At 33.4% G+C, this 22872-nt stretch overlaps 1 protein-coding gene across 1 annotated transcript; it reads right to left on the reverse strand.

Moving 5' to 3' along the window:
- Positions 1-2895: 2895 nt before the first annotated feature.
- LOC307157225 (uncharacterized protein) lies at positions 2896-21727 on the reverse strand. The gene is made up of 15 exons (XM_079869068.1): positions 15310-21727; positions 14888-15170; positions 14487-14593; positions 13451-13613; positions 13284-13365; positions 13013-13123; positions 11931-11972; positions 11355-11820; positions 11051-11211; positions 6839-7067; positions 6651-6715; positions 6348-6497; positions 4392-6264; positions 4115-4279; positions 2896-3941 (listed from the first exon to the last, which is right to left on the reverse strand). The coding sequence occupies exons 3-15, from the start codon at positions 14587-14589 to the stop codon at positions 3721-3723; spliced, it is 3831 nt and encodes a 1276-aa protein (XP_079725194.1). The 5' UTR covers positions 14590-14593; positions 14888-15170; positions 15310-21727; the 3' UTR covers positions 2896-3720.
- Between the last annotated feature and the right edge of the window lie 1145 nt (positions 21728-22872).

Raw genomic sequence — 22872 nt, forward strand, 5'->3', positions numbered from 1 at the left:
TAACTATAAGTTATATTATATATCTTTTATCTATATGCAGTCCCTTACAATTAACTTGCCATTGCATACACACATACACACATACATGTCTATATTACTAACATAGGGGACTATCGCTCTACACTGACCAACAGTGGACTTCTGCCTGCAATGGATCTGTGTGTGTGTGTGAATAGTGTCTTTATTTTGTAACTATAACTATAAGTTACATTATATATCTTTTATATATATGCAGTCCCTTACAATTAACTTGCCATTGCATACACACATACACACATACATGTCTATATTACTAACATAGGGGACTATCGCTCTACACTGACCAACAGTGGACTTCTGCCTGCAATGGATATGTGTGTGTGTGTGAATAGTGTCTTTATTTTGTAACTATAACTATAAGTTACATTATATATCTTTTATATATATGCAGTCCCTTACAATTAACTTGCCATTGCATACACACATACACACATACATGTCTATATTACTAACATAGGGGACTATCGCTCTACACTGACCAACAGTGGACTTCTGCCTGCAATGGATCTGTGTGTGTGTGTGTGAACAGTGTCTTTATTTTGTAACTATAACTATAAGTTATATTATATATCTTTTTTATATATGCAGTCCCTAACAATTAACTTGCCATTGCATACACACATACACACATACATGTCTATATTACTAACATAGGGGACTATCGCTCTACACTGACCAACAGTGGACTTCTGCCTGCAATGGATCTGTGTGTGTGTGTGTGAACAGTGTCTTTATTTTGTAACTATAACTATAAGTTATATTATATATCTTTTATCTATATGCAGTCCCTTACAATTAACTTGCCATTGCATACACACATACACACATACATGTCTATATTACTAACATAGGGGACTATCGCTCTACACTGACCAACAGTGGACTTCTGCCTGCATTGGATCTGTGTGTGTGTGTGAATAGTGTCTTTATTTTGTAACTATAACTATAAGTTACATTATATATCTTTTATGTATATGCAGTCCCTAACAATTAACTTGCCATTGCATACACACATAGAGACCAATATGCAAAGATAAACATATACAATAAAAAATAAAAATTATTAGCAAGAATGAAGATGAAAAAAGAATGAAAAAAATAAATAATTTATCAAAGTAAAAAAAAAAAAGTATATATATATATATATATATATATATATATATATATATATATATATATATATACTGTATATACTGTATATATATATATATATATATATATATATATATTTATATATATATAGCTAACGTTACGTTTGCAACAACATTTGCACCGGAGGAAGAGACAAACGCTTAGAAACGCCCATATAGCTAGCATGATGCCTTCTATTTCTAGATGACAAAGACAAAGTTTACCAGTACTACGACACTATAACAAAGGTTAGCGGTACTTATCTGAACTAACGTCATGATCACTGCCACTAGATATAAAGAAAACGTTGCTTTTTCACTCTATTGTGCTATTCATAAAAAAAAAAGATAAAAAAAAGTGTCGTTATTGTGCACTGCTGCTCGTAGACTAGCTCCAGTGCTCATTGCTGCATTGTTAAATGATAGCAACTCGCCAGGACACTTCACCAACTCTCCACTCATTCTGTATAGTTCTAAAACAGGCTGAGGCTATTTTTGAGACATTTGAAAAATGATATACATATCTTGAGTGATTTATGTACCCATTAATCGACAGTGGTGGTTAACCTGCAACATGGGCTTTAAGTAAACACAGCTGAAAGTGAAAGCTGGTGAAAAAGATCGTGTAACATCCATTATTTGGACTTGGTTCGGATTTAAGCCGCCCGACGAGCAGCAGCAAACTATATAGACAGAGTGTCTGGGGTAACAGTTCGGTAAATTAACACACGACTAATCCGTTCTACCACCTCAAATTCAAAATGAAACATATCACTGAATACCAGCGCGCGCATATTATTCCCAATATATCTTAGTGGTGTAGCACATAATCTCTGTCTGCGCCTGATTTTAAGAAGCATTGTTGTGTTTCTTTTTAACTGAAAAGACATCAGTTAGACAATATTCTAATTTTAAATTTGGGGTTTCATAAGCTCCAGGCCATAATAAACATTAGACCTACTGAAGTCTCTGCAGCTAGTGTACTTAAATTTTATTTATCTGCAAAATTATGTTGTATACTTACAGTTTTGCACAATATATGCTCTCAAAACAACATGCACCCTAAAAAAAACAAAAAAAACATTTAGCAGTTGTTTAGCAGGGTCTGTGTAACCTTTTCTGAAATGTTTTTTTTTTAATAATATATATCGTTATCACAAGAGGCTGCAATGTATATCACAATATGGATTTTAGGCCATATCGCCCATCCCAAATTGATAGCCTATAGTAGTTGATAATAACATAGGCCTACCTAATGTTGCCTACGGACGGTAACAGTACAGTAGTAACCTTTTACAGTCTATGAGTAGAACAGCTTTCTCAAGCAGTTTATGATGCATTTTGGAAACAGAAGATGACCCCCTGGTATAATGCGCCACATGGCTTGAGAAACCCGTTCTCAAAGACTTACTTTTATAGTCCAGTTTTGTGTAGCACACATATTCTGAATGTCTTCGGCATAATTTAAATGAACCATTTTAATCTAGATTAATCTAGATTAATTTCAATATTAATCTAGATTAAAACAATTAATATATGCCCACCTCTACCGGAGGTCAAAACTCAAAGTTTTATGTTGATTTTCACATTTCAAATGTTCAGTTGGTTCAGTTTGAGTTTTGACTTACAGAATATGTAATGACGTAGTAATATTATTCACAATAACACTCATAAACCAGTTCTTGCAATTAGAATAAATAGTGAAAAAATGCATACCTACAGCATGTTGAATGAAATCAAGTTAAAGTTTATTTAAGGTCCACACACTCCTAAACTGAAGGTTTCTTACTTGCTCTTGCTGCACTCCTGACAACGGAAATGGTTTTTCACATAATAAACCATTCAGTTTATCACATAGAAAATCTCATAAGCTCACTAAAAGAGCCCCCCCTGCGGTAGTGCAGACTTTCCACCCTCAGTGATGAGTGCCTAAATGTATACCACAACATCAACGATATATTGCTTCTGAAACAAGTTGCTTTGCTTTATATAAAATAAATAATTAAATAAATAAAAGGGTAACACCAAATAAATTATATTAAAAGTTACAAATACCATGAAATATATTAACGAAAAGCACGTGTAAAATAGTGATTTTTTAAAACAACTTAAAAAAAGACAGAAAATGATCGATCACTCAAATAGTTTGGACATAGTCAATCATTTCAATGTTATGACACACTGACGCTCCATTTACATGAACTACCAATGTTATGACACACTGACGCTCCATTTACATGAACTACCAATGTTATGACACACTGACGCTCCATTTACATGAACTACCAATGTTATGACACACTGACGCTCCATTTACATGAACTACCAATGTTATGACACATTGATACTCCATACGCAAGCTCCCAGTATTGTGACATAAAACATTGATACTCCATACGCAAGCTCCCAGTATGTGACATAAAACACCGATACTCCATACGCAAGCTCCCAGTATTGTGACATAAAACATCGATACTCCATACGCAAGCTCCCAGTATTGTGACATAAAACATCAATACTCCATATGCAAGGTCCCAGTATTGCTATAGGTTCAATACTGTAGACACAAATTTCTCTTGATAGTGATTATTCGGTTGTGCACAAAGTATTTTACTGCTTTCCATTCTCTTTCATTACCAATTAAAATCTTGTTTTCATTTAAGAATCTTTCACAATCCACTTTTCCAGGGACTTTCATTTCCTTTAGGAAATTCTTGAAATGATGTTCAATAATTTTACTCTCCTTCTCTGACCAGGTCTTTCTGGACTTTCCTGTTAAAATAAATTAAGAAATTAAGTAAGTAAATCAAATTAATTGAATTAAAGAATAACCAAAATTTGAATAATGTAGATTTTACAAGCTGAAGAGCACAGACAATTCTTAAAATACATGTCAAGATGTTTCATGTAGATACAATTTTTTTATGCAAAGTGGAATAACAAACCCTTTTTATTTAAAGGCAGTGGTGAAATCCTAAAGAATGGAACTGCCTCTCTTGAGGCTGCGGTCGTTATTGAGGTGGCAGCCCTTTTTTCCGAATGATCATCCTCTGTCATCCTTTTTTCAGATTCAGCATCCTCTGTGTCTGAGTTGCTGGAGCCCCCTTCAACTGTAACAAAATGAGCATTCACATTCTTTAAAACTAAAAGTAGATTTTTACAAAGTGTGGACACTATGAATTGTTTAAACAAAAGACATATACACATAAGTAATTTACTTACAGTTGATGTTTGGCGTTATGTCCTCCAGAGATTTTCCTTTAAATTTGCCTATTCCACTTTGCAGGGCAAACAGAATTCTGCTCACTTTTGCAACTTGTAAGGTTTCTTCAGGCAGTCTGTAAAACTCCCTATGGACTTCAATGTTGTGACCCATGAAAGTTGCTAGTTGGTCTAGTTCATGCGTTTGCAGGTTAAGTAGCTGAGAAACTGTGGCTACATGTTTTCTCAACTTTGTAGATGTAATGTTTTCTGGGTTTTTAGCCCCACAGCTTTCTGCAAATCGCTTTAAGCAGTCACAACCACGGATGCTCTCCTGTGATCCATAAAAAGGACGAGCAAATATGTAGGGATTGCTAGGGGAAATCCCAACATCTTCTCTAGTTTTAATTAGAAGTTCCACAGATTCTGTTATATTTGTGGGAAATAGTACTGGTACTTTGCGGCCTCGTTTCCCCCGTACCTCTACTCTGGTGAGATTCTTACAGAGTTTCTTCTCAAAAGGTGAAAGGCTCTCCATAATTTCATCCTGAATCATCTGTTTGTTTCTCTGCAGGTATGTTTTGACTTCCATCCTTGAAACCTCACCTTCTCGACGCCGATTGAATAATATTAGCTGTGCTAGAGTCACCTGAGAGAGATCACTCCATGACCTTTGTGATGTGTGTTCAATGTGTGCTTTTTTGTTGACCTCCTCAAGACACTTTAGATGATCATGGAGCTTCTTTATGTCTTCTGCTAAAGGCAGCATTTGGGGACTGTTCCACTTTTTCTGGTACAAAGTTTTCAGTGCATTAGATGAAACATGAATTGTCCATTCTAGTTCAATTAATTTACTGAATTGCTCTGCTCTTCCCTTCAATGCATCATCCTCTTGACGTAAAGCCTCTCCCTGCAAAATATATGACACTTTCACAAGGGAATGACGCAGTTTCAGTGCTGTTGAAGGGACTGAGAATCGGTTGGTTGAGGAATCAAATCCAGTCATCTTTTTTACTCCCTCAAGTACTGTGTTGAACTTTCCTGGGTTGATCAAGTCCTTCAAAGCAACAATGTCTTTATCAATAGTTCTTGTCACTATAAGAAGTCTGGCAAGTTCTCTCATCTTATTTCTAATGTCTGCCCGGTGCCGTGAAACTTCTCCGTTTTTGAGGAACATTCTCTCACCCAGTGACAGAATCAACGGGTCAGATTTCACCACTTGAGTAACGGTATCATATGTCATATCTTCAATAATATTTTTAAGTCCACTAGAAACGTCAGAGTCCATTGGCAACAACAGAGAACAACTTGCCTGAACTTTTCGTTTCACTGGCATATTTTCTTTGTCTTGTAATTTGCAACGTTTGTGATGTCTCCAGAGATCTGTTTTGACATACATAGCAAAGCAAAACTTGCAAGGCAGATAGTCTATTGCTGTTGACTCACGAGTTGCTTGTCTTTTTGGTATGATCTGTCCTTTCCCAGAGGATAGGACTGAACTGTTATGGTGGTAGTTTCCCATGTTCCTTACTTTGGTTAATAGAAGAGTACGCATGTTTGAGCCTCTGTTGTGTGCAAGTGCCTTTGCAACTTCAACTTTTTCAGAATGTTTCTGCTGTAGATGTCTTGCAATTTTTGGATAAGGCTTCTCACAGTAAAGACAGTAATTCTTCTTGTCATAGATGCGTTGATGTACACTGTTTGAGGACATTTTCACTTTTATTTGATTTTGTTGAGAGCTACAGCCGTGGGCACTTTCATCTATTTCTATCCAACTCTTCATAAGTGGTTTTCCTTGGATGCGTTCTGCAACATGTCCTTTAGCTTTTTTTGTGTCGTCTTCTTCTTCTTCTGAGATTTCCAGGGAAAAGGAAACCTGTTGTTCAGTGTTGTTCTGAAATAAAGAACCACACAACTGAAATGTATTTGTAAATAATAACAATGTTATATATTATAAAGTATAAAACCCTTAATTACCATTTCAGACTCATATAAGTCCTCCTCAGTGTGAGAAGATGAATCCATCTCATCACTGCAAACACTTTCTGGCTTATCACTGTCGGTACTCTCTAGGATGTCCATCTCATCTGACGTTTGGGGACAGAAATCTGCTGTATGGGTTCTGTCCTGTAAAACAATAACAGTGTGTGAAATCCATGTCCATGTTTGTTTTCTATCTAGAGCCTGCTGATTCTAAAACACATACTGTGTTTTAGAATCACTGTTGTCTTTTTGGTCTTAAACTTTTTTTTTTTTTTTATGAAAATGAAAAGTACTTACTTCATTTTCATTCACATTGCTGTAGTTGTTTGTGATTCCAGTGTAATCCGACTGGTGTATGAAACCTGTAAATGCACAACAATTGTTAAGGATATCCAATAATTTAAGGATTTTTTTTCTACATTCTTGTAAAATCTACAAAGTTTTATTAATGAGGTGAAGAGAAAAGTGTAAGTCTTGGAACGTACATGTGAAAGACTGAAGGCATTCCTCAATGGTGGGACGTTCTTCGATTGAATTAGACAGCATTCTGCTAATAATATATTTTTGTCTTGTCCATCTTTCTTCACATTGAAGAGTGAAGTTACCCATTCTGACATTTTGAGATAGCCCAACTGGATCCTTGGAGTAGGGTGTAGTTGTCTGATAGGGGTGTTGCCCATCCGTCAGGATATAATGAACCAAGCATCCTGCTACCTACAAAATAAAATAATATTTACAAAAATTTCAGAAATGGTCACAACTAAACTGCAGAATGAATGAAGATGATTAAAATGATGACAAAATGCTGCTGTGCTCAAATGAAAGCTGCTCGAATATTAGCATTCAGAACAATTGAACATAGAACAAATGTATGCATTTTTGACAGAACTGATTACAAATCATATTGATCACATACTAAAATAGTATTGTAACTGCATACATGTAACCTGTTAATCCATTTGAACCCAAACCTAAGAATTGTCATCCCCAAATTAAATAGGGGATGTTCATGAAGTTCATTGTTCATGACATTTTTGGAATAGAAGCATAGTTGTAGTCTAATTTTAACCCTTTCATGCATGAATTATGATAACCTTAGTCAGTATTTTTTTTCCCTATGTGTTTTTATTCCTCTTAGGGCATGAAAAACAAGATTTTTTACAAATTTTTCAAAGAGATCTTCAGGTGTCCACTTGAGTGGACAGCATGCGGTTATGGTTAAAAACGAAGATATACTGTATTAAATATAAGACAATAATCAAACAGATAAAGTATGTGAATTTAACAAACTAATCAAAACAATTATATCAAATCATGTGAAACTGAAAATATAAAATATATACAACAAATATAAATTAAAAATATTGGAAAGGCTTCGTACAACTTCATACAAGTTGCACTTCGCGTATCTTTGATATCAGAACATGAGGACGTGATTCCATCAGAATTTTCTACAGACTGTCAAGGCACAACTGTGGAACCCACTCAGATGTTCCCTCCAGTGCACCAGAGTATGGAGATTTACCCTTATTAGCTGATAATTCTGATTATGTTCAAGATGGACATGCACATTTCTATCATAGCCCTCCTCTGAGAAAACCTAGCATTACATTTTTTCAATCTCATCTGAAATGATCAGTGTTGGATGTAATGCATTACAAGTAACATGCATAACACATTCAGATTACTTTTTGATGTTACAAGTAAAGTAATGTGTTACAAGTAACATGCATTACCTAATCAGATTACTTTTTGATCTAACAAGTAATTAACTACAAGTAATGTGCATTGCCTAATCAGATTACTTTTTGATGTAACGAATATATAAACGCATTACAAGTAACATGAATTACGTATTCAGATTACTTTTTGATGTTATGAGTAAAGAAACGCATTACAAGTAACATGCATTACAAATTCAGATTACTTTTTTCGATGTCAATGAAAATTACATTCTAATAATACAAATACATTTATTTACAGTAAAAAATTCACTGCAGATCAAGTTTTTAAGTTTTAACATTCCCATTATAATTATGAATTGTAGCTGAAATATAGCAGTTGATGCATGACGTCCACTACAGTGGACATGTGATTAATCAGAGTTTTCTCTCAATCTAAAATCAAAACTTGGAAAATTTTACTGTGATATGACTCATTAGATATTGCTTGAGTCTCCTAGGATAGAAGGAATGGGTGGATATTCCGGAGCAACTTGGCATGTCTGACTGACCCTTGGCCATCTTGGTTTGGAGGGGAGAAAAATCGAAACACAACGGCTTGCCCTTGGTTGCAATTTATAGGATGATGCACCAGGGTCCAATGAGGCTGATGTGCAACTTTGCCATAAAAACCCATGCAAATTCAAGAAAATGCTTTATTAATAGCTGTCCACTGTAGTGACCACTATACGTGAAAGGGTTAAAGAAGACACTTCGCAATTTGTTGTCATAAAATCATAATTACAATCATTAAGAAACATAATATATAGGCTTAAGTGTATTGTAAAGTTTTTAGAAAATATTTTTCTCATTGATATTTTATGACAAAACAGAAATTGGTTCTTGTTAAAGTACAGAAACCCAATGAAGCCACAGACCTGACCATGTTTAACTTAAAATCTGCAGATGATAACTCTAACGGCCAGATTAATTTACAGATTGCTCCAGCACAAACCCTTTCACATCTACTGCAGTCAGATTCACCCGTGTTCACTCTGAAGGAATCACTCACATGGCTGGTGCACTTGTAATGACACATGAAGGATGTTAAGAGGCTAAAAGCAGGTTTAGTACTTGCCCCATTGAAGTCAACAGGGTGCAAATTGTAAAAAGAGGATAACGGTGTAGGCAACACCGATTTTTGTCGTTCAAATTTACAAAAAAATGTGCTCAATGTTAAAATTCTCAGCATCAAACCAAGACAATTTATTAGATCAAAACCATGTTATCAAAACTTATAAGGCCTTTCAAGTATTTAAAATACATTCTCTTTGTGATCTGATGAGGCTTAGAGGATAGGATAGTTTACATACTGTAATAAAGGCTAAAAGCTATAATAGTTAATGGCTATAATAGTTAATGCACTTCACAAAATTGATAGCAAAAAAAAATATATATTTTCTTTCTCATGGTATTTTTATCAATATGGTACACAATTATCCTATTGAATCGTTAGGGTCAAAAGTACTCACAAAGTAGTCCAATTACATTACCTAAAATTATTTAGATTACAGGATTGTAAATTATTTGTAAATAATATTGTAAATTATTGTAATAAATTTAATAAATTGTATTTAGATTGTAATCTAGATTAATCTAGATTTCATCACTGACTGCAATTTGTGTCATGTAATTTGGAATGAGTAACTGTGTACAATACAATACTTAAGTTATAACCAGCACTGTGATTGGAAAATCATGGAACATCATAATTGTATTTGTTTTAGTAAACGTTCTTGACTTTCTGCACAAGGTCATAATTATTTTGTTAATGAATGGATGCTCTATACCAGTTTTTAATGCTCTATACCAGTGGTTTTCAAACTTTTGAAATGACCATTTATTTATTTTTTGTTTACTTTCTATCACCTTATTTGTGGAGTAAAATGAAACTAACTCAGCTGCATATTTTTGCAGTATTTTATTTTATTGATTTATTGAATATTTTTTTTTAAATCAAAATATATTTAGCATATTTCCTTAGGCCTATATAATATTATTTTATATTATTATTTTAATTTAATTTTATTTCATTTTTATGTAAGTCCATTTTCATTAAATCATCAAGACAACCCATTTTTTAAATATTGGACGCGACCAAGGGTTTGAAACCCGCTGCTCTTTATTGGTTACATTGATTAATTTAGGATAAAAATATAAATAAATAAATAAATAAAACTCCACTCTGAAATGTGAATTAATAATGAGAATCCATCAATATTTTTCCAAATGTGTTCACTTTTGAACTAAAAACCCAGAGGAATGCTGGAAAAGTCTCAGTTAAGTAAGTTCCCTGGTTCCCTGAGTAGGGAACGGAGACGTTATTCGTCGTCACGTCGTAACTCGTAGTGACTATGAAAGGGAACACTTTATTTTGATGGTCCCTTTTGAACATTCTACTAACTATAAATAAATGTGCAGCTACATGTCAACCAACTGTAATTACAGTATTAGTAGACTATATCTGCTTAATATCTGCTAAAATTTGACTGTGATAAACCCCAATAGACATTATACTGACTAAATATATAATACATGTCAACTTATTTTTACTCTAACCTACATTTTAGTCTCTAGTCTACTTATACTCCTGTAGTACTCTAATGAGAATTAGTTCACATGTAGTTGTAACATTACTTATAATCAACAGAATGTGTTAAAGAGACCATCAAAATAAATTGAGACCAAACATTGTGTAGTCAAATGCTTTCATGATGACCATATAGCAGATTTTTTCCTTTGACACAAATTAAGAAATTAAATTACAGTCACCATGAGATATTTATAATAAAACAGAGGTAAAACATTTTTAGGATTGAGTCTTAAACCTTTTAAATAATGTATAATTTGCCTTTTATTATTATTTTTACATTAAATCTTAAAGTAACTTTGATATAGTGTAATTAAAAAACACTTCTGTGTGCCGGCGTCCTCCCACAAATTAACAAGTTTTAACATGATATTTTCAACCCTTACCTGGATATCTGATTCTTTCTTGTACTTGTATTGCATGCCTCCAACATCTTCATAACTCGACCAAGAAAAAGATCCAGCCATTTGAGAGAGCAGTGTGGTTTGTGCCAGATCAAGTTTTCTGCTTGCTCCAAAGTCTGCGATGTACAGTTTATTGCTTATATCTGTAGAAAAGTAAAAATGCTCACAAAAAATGTAACACTTAAAATGATATCCACATTATCATATGCTCATGCATTTTAAATGAAAATTTCTGCTGATATTACAGGATAATTATAGCTATGGCTAATCCACAGACTGCTCTTACCAAACAAAATATTTTCAGGCTTCAGGTCTCTGTGCAAAATTCCATATGAATGCAGTTCCTGAAGTCCTTGCAGTAACTCCTGGCAGATCTCTAGTCTTCGATTCTCTATCAGGCTTTTTCTTTCAGGAAAATCCTTGTTTTCAATCAGCTCCATCAGACTATATTCACAAAGAGGTGACACAAAATAGGCAAAGTAAGTGTCTTCCAACACTGAAATGTGTTGCAGAAGGTGCTCTGCTTGTAAATTTTTTGAACTCAGGAAATGAGCCATTTCCAATTCAGTTTTGGAAACATGTTTGGCAACTCGTTTCACTGCAACTTTGCAGTTGTTGAAGACTCCTGGGAAAATCTCAGCAGCATTGCATCCATTTGCAATCTTCATTTCTGTGTTGATAACAAGGTCATCCATTTTCATCAAACCAGGCTTTAAATCAAAGTTTTCAAATGAATTCTTCCATCGTGATTCCTGTAAAATGCAAAAAAGCAAAAGCATATTGAAATGTAAGAAATGTTTTACAGTGTATATAGTTATTAGTAAACTCAGCTGAAGGAACAGACCTCTCTATATATATTTACCATATTTTCCTTGATCTCTCTGAATGTGGAAATACTGGTTTTCTGAAACAAATTACATTAAAAGCAATCATTAATGTAGTTAACATGAACATATAATGAGCACCACTTTTACAATATTTCTTAATAGTATGTAATGTTAATTTCAACATTTAGTAATGCATTATTAAAATCAAAAGTTGTATTTATTAACATTAGTTATTGCGTTGTAAATGTACATGAACAAGCAATGAACAGCTGGAGTTTAATTAACTTACATTAACAAAGATGAATAAGTATTGTACCAAATGTGTTGCTTTTAGATCATGTGAATTAAGACATTAACTAATGTTAACAAATGAAACCTCATTGTGTAAGTGTTACCTAAATAATTAGCTTTTTTAAAGGTAAAAATTGTACAGCAGTATTGTTGAGGATAAGAGAATCTTGTAACACTTTACAATAAGGTTTCATTAGCTAGCATTAGTTAACAAACCAATAATGAACTGCGCTTATACAGCATTTATTAAACTTTGTTAATGTTATTTTCAACATTTAGTAATGCATTATTAAAATCAATTAGGTAATACGTTGTAAATGTACATGAACAATCAATGAACAGCCGGAGTATCATTAACTAACACTAACAAAGATGAATAAATATTTTACCAAATGTATGGCTTTTAGTTCATGCAAATTAATACATTAACTAATGTTAACAAATGAAACCTTATTGTGTTACCATATAAAAACTATATAAGTGTTACCTCAATAATTTGCTTTTTTAAAGTAAAAATTGTACACTTAAACAGCATTTATTAAACTTTGGTTATTGTTAATTTAAAAATGTACTGATACATCATTAAAATCATAAGTTGTATTTGTTAAAATTAATAACACACTGTGAAGTAACATGCACAAACATTGAAACAGCTGGATTTTAACTAATATTAACAAAGATTAACCAATACTGTAACAAATGTATTGGTCATTTAGTACTAATGTTAACCAATTAACCTTATTGTAAAGTGTTAGCAAGTTTTCCTCACCACTTGATAAAATAATGAAAATAAGACACCAACAAATAGAAATAGAAGTTTAAATACCTGTCTCCATGGGCAGTTAGGATCTCCGTAGTCGTATAAAATTTCTTCTCCTGCATTGATTTTTGTTAACGCAAATGCACACAGATGTGGTCTTTTCTTTTCATCCATTATCTATTGGTTACAAAAGCACACAAACACACAAATGAAAACAACAAAAACATCATTTGAAAAGTCGCCTAGTTTTTAATAATGTCAAATAATGCTACAAGATGAGGCTGTATAAAAGGTGTAATTGAAACAAAGAATAAGAATACATTAAAGACAGACTTACTATTTTAATTTTGCTGTTTGGCTTGATGTGGTCATCATTTATGAATCGTCCTAGTCTTTCTGTATCTTGACTGCCATCAACACTGTGTGGTGAAATATTTTAAAAACACTTTTGAATTGTCATAATGGTATTATATTTCATTGGAACATTCATTAATTTAATCTTACCAGTAAGATTGTTCCTGAAAGGAGTAGAAATACAAAAATGCTGCATTTTCAGCTGAGTAGTCTTTGAACAGGTTCTCTCCTTCAGATCCAGTGATGTGTCTTCCAACATACTCCAACAGGAATTCACCTGGCTCAATGTGTTTTGTGGCAATTACTCCAAAACCTAATAAATAGTATAAATACAAGTAAATTAATAGTATGATAAAAGATTCATGAAGTTATTCAGGTTGTCTAAATTATTTTCAATGGTATTGTTACTTCGAAAACAACTGTATCTACATCTTTATAAAAGTGTAAAAAAAATAATAATAATAAAAAAAAAAAAATCAGATTTTCTGTCTGAAAAAATCAGACACTAAATATTCATCATTTCCATTATTACACAGGCCCCTCACATTCTAACTGGCAGTTACTTACAAATAATATCAAGAGCACTCACACATTTACATAATAGTGTTTAATTTAGAGACATCAGCAGCTTATAACATAAATACTGGCAGGAAAACAGATGTAAATCCACCTTTAACTGGTCAAAGCAATCATGTTTTTTCCCCTCTTGCGTGTTTTGTTTTAACAGCCTGCTTTCTCTAGGTTCATATTTTAAACCCAACCCTTTGACATTAAAGGAATAGTTCACTTAAAAATGAAAATTCTGTCATATATACTCACTCTCATGTTGTTTCAAACCTGTATGAATTTCTTTCTTCTGCTGAACAGAAAGGAAGATATTTAGAAGAATGTCAGTAACCAGACAGTTTCTGATCCCATTGACTTCCATAGTAGGAAAAAAATTATACTATGGAAGTCAATGAGACCAGAAACTGTCTGGTTACTGACATTCTTCTAAATATCTTCCTTTCTGTTCAGCAGAAGAAAGAAATTCATACAGGTTTGAAACAACATGAGAGTGAGTATATGATGACAGAATTTTCATTTTTAAGTGAACTATTCCTTTAATTAGTGACCACACTTAGCTTTTATTTAAGTTTTGCAAAGTCATACAGTATTGATGGGAGAATTGTATGTAGTAACTTACCTTTCTCTTCACTCATGAATTGTTTCTCAAATGTGTCTTTATCTTTGCCAGAAGCAATGAAGTACAAAGCTTCTTTTTCAGGAAAAACTCTTCTGGGTCTCATTTTCCTGTGAAATATTTAAAATTATTTTATGTAGGATTACTTCATATGCAAAATAAATAAATAAATAAATAATACCTCTTTAGAATTTCATAGAAAATAAATGATTGAAAAGATGACACCGTGGGTAACAATTTAAAATGTAGTAAAAAAATAAAATAAAAAAAAAAAAATTACCAACAATCTGATTATCAATAATATTACCGGTAATATACATGCATATTTACATTGTAAGAGGATATCAATATTTTATAAAATTAGCATTTACAAATTATCATAAAATATATAATGTTCAACTTACCTCTTAATTTGGAAAGAAAAAACTGAGATGAGAAATGTCTCAGTGCGCTTTTTATGAGGTTCTTGGAGGTAGATACAGTCTTTAAACTATAACAGAAAGATAACTCTCCAATGTAGGAAACAATCGCGTATAGGAGCTGTCTTCCAAATGGCAAAACTGAAGTGTGAGTTAGGAACATAGAATAGATGATACACATGCTGCTATCTGAGCAGTGATTGGGCCGACGCCCACAGATTAGCCACAATTACCCATCATTACTATTGGTTCTGTTATGCAAATTTATCTGTGAATGAAATCAAACAGCCAGTTCAAAATAAGTGTATAGTCCATTGTTTTTAAATTCAGTTCAAATTGTAAACATCAGTTGGATCAGGAAAAATTCCTTTTCCTCAATTACTATTACATACATTATAATTACTCACTTTTTTTCTGTACGTATAGAGCACAGAGCACAAACCTATACCAGTGGCAGATAGAAATGATAAAGTTAATAAAGAAAAAAAGTAATTTCACACAATGTAAATAAATATAAAAATATTCTCATTTAATGTAAATCAAATGGTTATATAGGACGTAGCATTTACCATGGGCATTCATATTTATGTTGGTTTAACTTAACTTGTATAGCACATCTGAAAAGAAAGCTCATACCACTTACTTAAGAGTACCTTGTGTTGAATCACAAAAAAAAAACAACACTGCGTATTAGCTGCGTATTAGAATTGATCTCAGTCCACATTAAAACGACTGCAAACGCGGATCACGTGACCATTCACCAACACTGGGCATGTGCGTGCCGGTGTAAACCTAGAGACTTTCAAGCATAGACTGTAAAAAATGTTTTCAAACATCAAAATATCATTTATTAATATGTATTTGTGTCAAAATGACATATAAACATCTTTTCCTATTCCATTTTGCCAGAAAACGCTTCCAACACGCTTGCGTGTCGCAAGAAAAATAGGTGTCGGTTATATTTCTAGCATGCACGCGTTTACCGCGCCTGAGACGCGCCAGTTTCTTACTGTAAGAAACTGTTCCAGCGGGTGAAGTTTACTGGTACTGAATATTACCTGTGTATACTCCATGACTGGTGACACCCAATCATAGAGCCGAGCGTGAGCCTCTGCGTCATCGTTTCTAAAGTCCTCCGTTTTGACCCGTCCACTCTAAAACGCCCTCCGGAGATTCAAAACGAAAAACGGGTCGGCAGCGTTTCTAAACTTCTCCGTTTTGGGTCTCCGTTTTTGCCGTTTTAGTGTGGACGGGAGGTGCAAACGTAGCAAAAAGTCTTCGTTTTTAAACGAAAATGCAGTAGTGTGGACGGGGCCTAAGGTAAAACTTTCACAGTCTGGCCTATGTGTCTATGACATGCTGTCCTTTGAAGCTCTTCTCCATAGAAATGCAAATTGCCTGCGGGGGTATTTGGGGGGTAGGGTAGCAGTCCACCCAAGGACTGGAAAACAGCAGTGAGGAACCATCTGATCAGAGCAATTGGGATATGTTTCAATCAGCTCTGTAATTTATATACAGTCAAGTCACACCACAATTATTTATACCACTTTATACATTATAATTCTTTAAAATGTTCTAAGACAGCCCCCATTTTACCAGGTGGGGAATAAATGAGACACATATTTTAAAGGTATACAAGCTCAAATATAAAAACTGTAATACAATTGATAATAATTGATAATACATAATTTAAATATGTTTTCAGTTAAAACAGCTCAAACATGCGTCTGAGAAAGCGTTGTCTGTGAAACTGGGGGCATAGTTTTAGAGACACCAACCTCAAATTTGAATCTTAAAATATGCCATTGTTTTGTCTCAAGATTCACACCAGTAATGTTTTTTTTTTCTTTGCACATTTATAAAAGCTACTTAAATGAAAATGAAATGATAAAATGAATCTACTTTATTTTTTTATTTATTTTTTACCAAACGTTGAAGTATTAGTTCCAACCAACATTTGTAAACAGCATCGCAGAGTTGTGGTTTGAACGACAGCTCTCGATCTGTGATTTGAAGCATAGTTTCAAGTTTACATGGCATGTGGACTCAATAAATCATTATCTTTACAAAAATAAGCAAGCTGACATTCAGTACAACCTGTGTCTTTTATTTAGAATACATACAAATGTAATTTAAGTCTTTTAGTTTGTCAAGAGATTTAAAGCACCATTTTTGAAAACTGCGCAAGCTCTACTATGTAAGAACAAGCCTATGATTGAATCTGGAAATAAATCAAAATAACTGAGTGAAATTAAACACAGTCATGCCATGTACTAACATTATATGTTTGATATTTAATTTATATCAAAACATCTAGCATTAATTTGATCTCAAACAGATTCATTAAATAAATTATACAGATGATAAAGCCTACTTGTTACAACTGAACTGGTTATTTACAATGTTTTGTATAGACAGCTTAGATGAATAGCTTATTTAAAACAATTATATAGTCACCCCCAATTTTGGTGAGTGATGCATTTATGACATACCAAAAATATCAAAGTTTCTGCTCAGAAATCATTCTGAATAGGCACATAACCAACATATATTTAGAAAGCCATCACTTGAGTGTTTACAGTTCAAGACTAAAAATTTATCAGACTGTTATGAATATTGAGATATATAAGCTCAAACATAAAAACATCAAATATTAAGAATATATTTATTAAATGTATAAAATATTCTGAGCTTCAGAATATCAAATCTGAGGATGATCTCTAAATGCATTTTATGAAGCCTATTGTAAGACCAAATATCTTATTCCCCTGTAAACACTCATGTAGAGTCATTGACTCTCATTGTCATTTAGAGTCATTGACTCAACATGTCTGGTTGGTCTGGTGAGGAGAAATGGCCCATTCATGTAAATCGACGAACATTTAGCACCTTTTCAAGAGACTTAAAGGGTTAGTTCACCCAAAAATGAAAATTCTGTCAGTAATTACTCACCCTCATGTTGTTCCAACCCCATTAGACTTTCGTTCATCTTCGGAACACAAATGAAGATATTTCTGATTAAATCTGAGTGCTGGATCACTCCTCCTGCAGGCTTATGGACACCTCAACTTGCTGGCCCAGAAAATGTATTATAGACATTGTTAATATAGTACAAGTGACTCCAGTGGCTCAATCTTAAGTTTGTAAAGCGACAAGAATACTTTCTGTGCGCAAAAACAAACAAAAATAACGACTTTATTCCTCTTTTCATTTCCTTCTCTCTGGACCTCGAGGTTTTTTTTTACATAGTGTAATATAACGTAGCGGGCTATTGGGCGACTGTGGTCATGTGTGATACGTGGTGACGTGAAACACAGACGCGCTACGCTATTACACTACGTAAAAAAAATCTCTCAGATTTCATCAAAAATATCTTAATTTGTGTTCCGAAGTTGAACGAAAGTCTAATGGGGTTGGAACAACATGAGGGAGAGTAAATACTGACAGAATTTTCATTTTTGGGTGAACTAACCCTTTAATCTTCATTTTTCTTTTATTCTTATTCTTTTGTTTGAATTCAGTCATTAATGCCTGTATCCCTGTATTTTTTGCTTGGTCATCTAAATCTCTGTCATTCCACTATGCAAGAGCAATACATCTATTATCTTAAGTCTTGTTAGAAAACCAACAACAACAACAACAAAAAAAAACTGTTCTTGAATTAAAAAAAATAAATAACATGATTTTATGAAATAGGAAGCTCATGTAGAAGGTGCATTAGCTCAACAGGCAGCCTCAAGCTACATGACACAATATCATTTATTAATATTACACTCTCACTTAAAGCTCACTTTAAAACACAATTGAGTATTTGTATCATATTTCGGTCGCAATTTAAAATGGTTTCAAGTCAAAAAAGATTATTTAAATATGTTATAGGCTATTTTGCATTTTTTTATGAAGCAATGGGCTATTTTTACTCACATGCATACTGTAAACATTCTTTGTTCCTATACAATAACCAAAATCGAACGGAAATCAAACACACACAAAACAGAATAACTTGAATCCTGCATTTATTAGCTTCTTGTATCAGATGAAGAGATGTGTTTAGTTTTGTTTGTCCACAGTGTACACAGCACTGCGTCATCCAGAAGGACAGCCTTATGGTCACGTTGGTTCACCATGAGATGATTGACAGCTTTACAAACGAATCATATCGAACTGATGTCATCACGTTTGCTGACGCAAATCTGGAAGAGCAGAGTCATCGCTGGCTCTGTTAGCTGTTTGAGCTCTTCAGATTGCATAATTCAGTGGGAAATAAATAGAAATATTATTCTGTATGACGATATCATATCAATTATTTCTCCAAATGTGCGCATCATTGGCCTAATAGCCCTGGGAGATCGTGGATATTGTATGTAGGCCTATATAAACACAAATAAACTGGAGATGAGATGAATGGCTGCTGTATGAGTGATGATTTCTATTCAAGATAACGAACATTACAGATTAATTATTTTGCACTTCTGGAATAAATTAAGAAACTTATCTAACTTCAAACCAGTTTAATTATAAACAGTGGTCAAATATCAAAGCTGGGGTCTTAAACCTTCCTAATGAAGCTCAGTTTGTGCAGATCAAGTAGGAGTGTGATGTTTTAAAGAGTAATAAATAAAATAATCTGGGGCCACCAGTGATCCTTGACAATCAAGGGGTTAATTATGCCTCTGATTGTTTTACTTCTGGTATATCTGCTTGGGGAATCGAAGCATTTAATGTCTCCTATTAACACCCGGTCTCCACTAGATAAAAACAGTCTGTCAGGTCACAGCTGTAATCACCTGTGATTATCATATGTAAAGGCAAATGTATAGGAAATCGTTAACCACACATTCCAAAAGAAAAAGGTTTAAGCAGTATGTAAATGAAATGATATTGCTGTTTTTTGTAACTAAAACCACTCAATTCACACTTGTGAATTGCAGCTATTCATGGATTCACGTCTGGTTCATGATCACCCTTTTCAGTGTTTATTCTGTTATGATAAACAGCTGGATAAACTTAATTTACTATGAAACTAACCAACAAATTAGTAATTAACTAAGAAGAACTATATTAAACTAGGCATATATATTATTTACTGTGTTTTATCTTTGATCATAAGGTTAATTAATGGAAATTTAGAAATAGTGCTATCCATTTTACAAAGAGGTTTCATTTGTTAATTTACCATAAACTATAAATAAACGGTTGTAATTTTATGAGCTCATATGAATAAGTTATCTAAAATAATACACTGTGCATTAATGTGTGTATGATGTTATTGGTTAGTTCAGATAACTGTATGCATTACATAATCTAAATGAATAGAACCTTACTGAAAATGTAATCCAAAGTGATGATGCATTTAAATTGAAGTTGTGCTGCAAGATTAATGATATTAAGAAAGTACTGGTCCATGTATTGTTTATTTGGAGTTCTGCATACTTAATATAGTTCACTGTTTACACCAATACATGATATAACCCCATATGAGTTTATTTATTTTCACTTTAAAACAGATCTTGTAGAGATTACCATATTGTTGTTTTATTTTCTACCCCAGAAACAAATCTATATAAATCTATATATATATTGAATGTGTGTGTAAATATTCACTGATACACTTGGTGTCATATGGTGTTTGTTATTTCTTTGGGACATTTTAACTAAATATATTTTATTAAAACTAATCTGAAATAAATAATATGGTCTATTTCATGTGACTTTCAAAAATGTGTATTATAAGTAAGTCTTAAACTTTTTTTTTTTTTGCAGTGTACTAAGTCATAATTAAGTGTTTTTGCAACAGCATTATTTTCCAGGGTAAGCTAAGCAACAATCACCCACTTGTACATATTTGGAGGCGCCAGTTTGTTTCCAATCCCAGAGAAATTAGCATTTCTATAGCAACAGTTATCTGGAGACCCAATCACTGTCCAGAGATGGTTGGGGTTGTGGGATATAATCACAGAACATTCACTCTTTCGTGTCTTTTGGAAGTGTTTGTCTCTGTTTGAACCTTGCGTTTTTGAAGGAGGAGAACATATTCTACAACATGAGGTAAGTTCAGCATTTTGATTGATCTATTTATAAAGAAAATAAATAATTACGCTGTTACAATTCAGAATTTCAAATTGGTTTCATTAGTAATTGGTATCTTTATAATTTATATTTTTGATACTCCTTTTTGCGGATAGTTAAAATGTCTAGAAGAGTAATTTAGAAATTTAGAATAATCCTTATTTTAGACTTGTAGTACCAACAATGATGATATTGCGTATATTTAAAATCATAATGGTCAATTTAACAAACATAAAAAACAATGTTTTACCAGTTATTCTACAGATGTTGCAACTGTTAAACATGTTTACGATTACTATTTTTTTACTTTCCTTGTTTTTTTTTTGTTTTGTTTTTTTTAGAAAAGTCAAGTCAACAGTTCATGTTGTTCAACAAGAACACTTCATCAGAGAATCCACTACTCAAAAGAAAGGTATGTTTCTGCTCAACCTATTGAACTATTTTAAAATGTTTTATTCAAATAGATTTTAACATTTACAATAATGCATGTAGTGGCAATCTCATTTCAAAATACACAAATGTTTAAGTGTTATTGTATGTTCGTTTGAAAATTGTAGATGTTTAAATCATGGTCCAGCCCTAGATTTTAAGATTGTGAGTTGTGCCTTTCCATGTTAAAGAAAGGCCTTAAATGTATAAAGTTTATTGTGACGCAGCTAATTATATTTTACAACAAATTCTAGAGCAATTGTGTGACTTCCCAATTGTGTGCTGCATAGTTAATCATTTGTATTGTAATCCTTTTATCAGGTGTGCACAGAGTTTGGATTATTGGTGACAGTTACATTAGACGTGGCGAAAAGCGAGCAAGAGAGACCATAGGCACCAATCTTGGAGTGGCTTCCCAGGTCCAGTGGTTTGGCAGGGGAGGCATGTGTTGGGGAGACCTCCTTCCCTTCTTCCAACAGTGCCTTAAAAGAAGGACTGCTCCGAATGTGCTAGTGATTCACTGTGGAGGCAACGACCTAGGACGTGTGAAAAGTGTGCTGCTTCTCAAAGCAATGAAGAGGGACCTACGTGACCTCAACAGACAGTTTCCCCAGATGAAAATTCTGCTGTCTTCAATAAACCAAAGGCGCCACTGGAGGCATGCCCCCCCGGGAAAGGTGGACAAAGTGCGAAAGTTTGTGAACAATGTGATGGCTAAGTTTGTTTTGTGTGTTAATGGGAGCATTGTACATCATCCACACATACTGTTTGAAAAGCCTGAACTATTTTTAAGTGATGAGGTTCATTTAAGCCCTAAGGGAAACGATGTTTTTTTAACTGATATTGGCCATTGTCTGAGACACCACAACCCATAAAATTGGTCTTTAATTACAGAAAAGAGGGTCTCAAATCATGATATCATTTTATAATTGTATTAAAATGTATACATTTTAAAAAAGAACTGCAAAATGTTTAAAATTCAAACCAAAGGAAGAAATAAAAGCATTCCCCTGACTTATTGCTGTGGTTGCATTTTATTTATCTAGTCTAGATCATTGTTGATATTGTAAATTAATAATTGGTGAGAATAAAATTAAAATTCTGTATTATTTGTTGATATGGAACTGTAGCTAGAGAGAAAAAATTAGGGACTGCATAAAAAAGCATATAAAATATATTTAAAGAGAGTGCGTTAAACAAGAAAAATAATATTATGAATGATAAGAAGCTTCTTCTCACATCTGCTTTTGAGCTATTGCTGCCAGGCCGTCTGTAATTTTTACCCCATTGTGTGGAAAACAGATTCAAATTAGCCTGGCTAATGTCAGACCAAGTCTCTTTTGAGCCTTGGTCTGGGAACCACGTGTTAATTTTCTCGTATTTGAGGCGTGGTTCACGAATGCCCAGAGCCGTTTATTGGGCGCTATGAATGTCTATCAAATGCGCCTGTACGTAGCTCATAGCCAATCGTT

Source organism: Squalius cephalus (assembly GCF_949319135.1).
Source record: "Squalius cephalus genome assembly, chromosome: 4".
In the NCBI taxonomy this organism is placed as follows: domain Eukaryota; kingdom Metazoa; phylum Chordata; class Actinopteri; order Cypriniformes; family Leuciscidae; genus Squalius; species Squalius cephalus.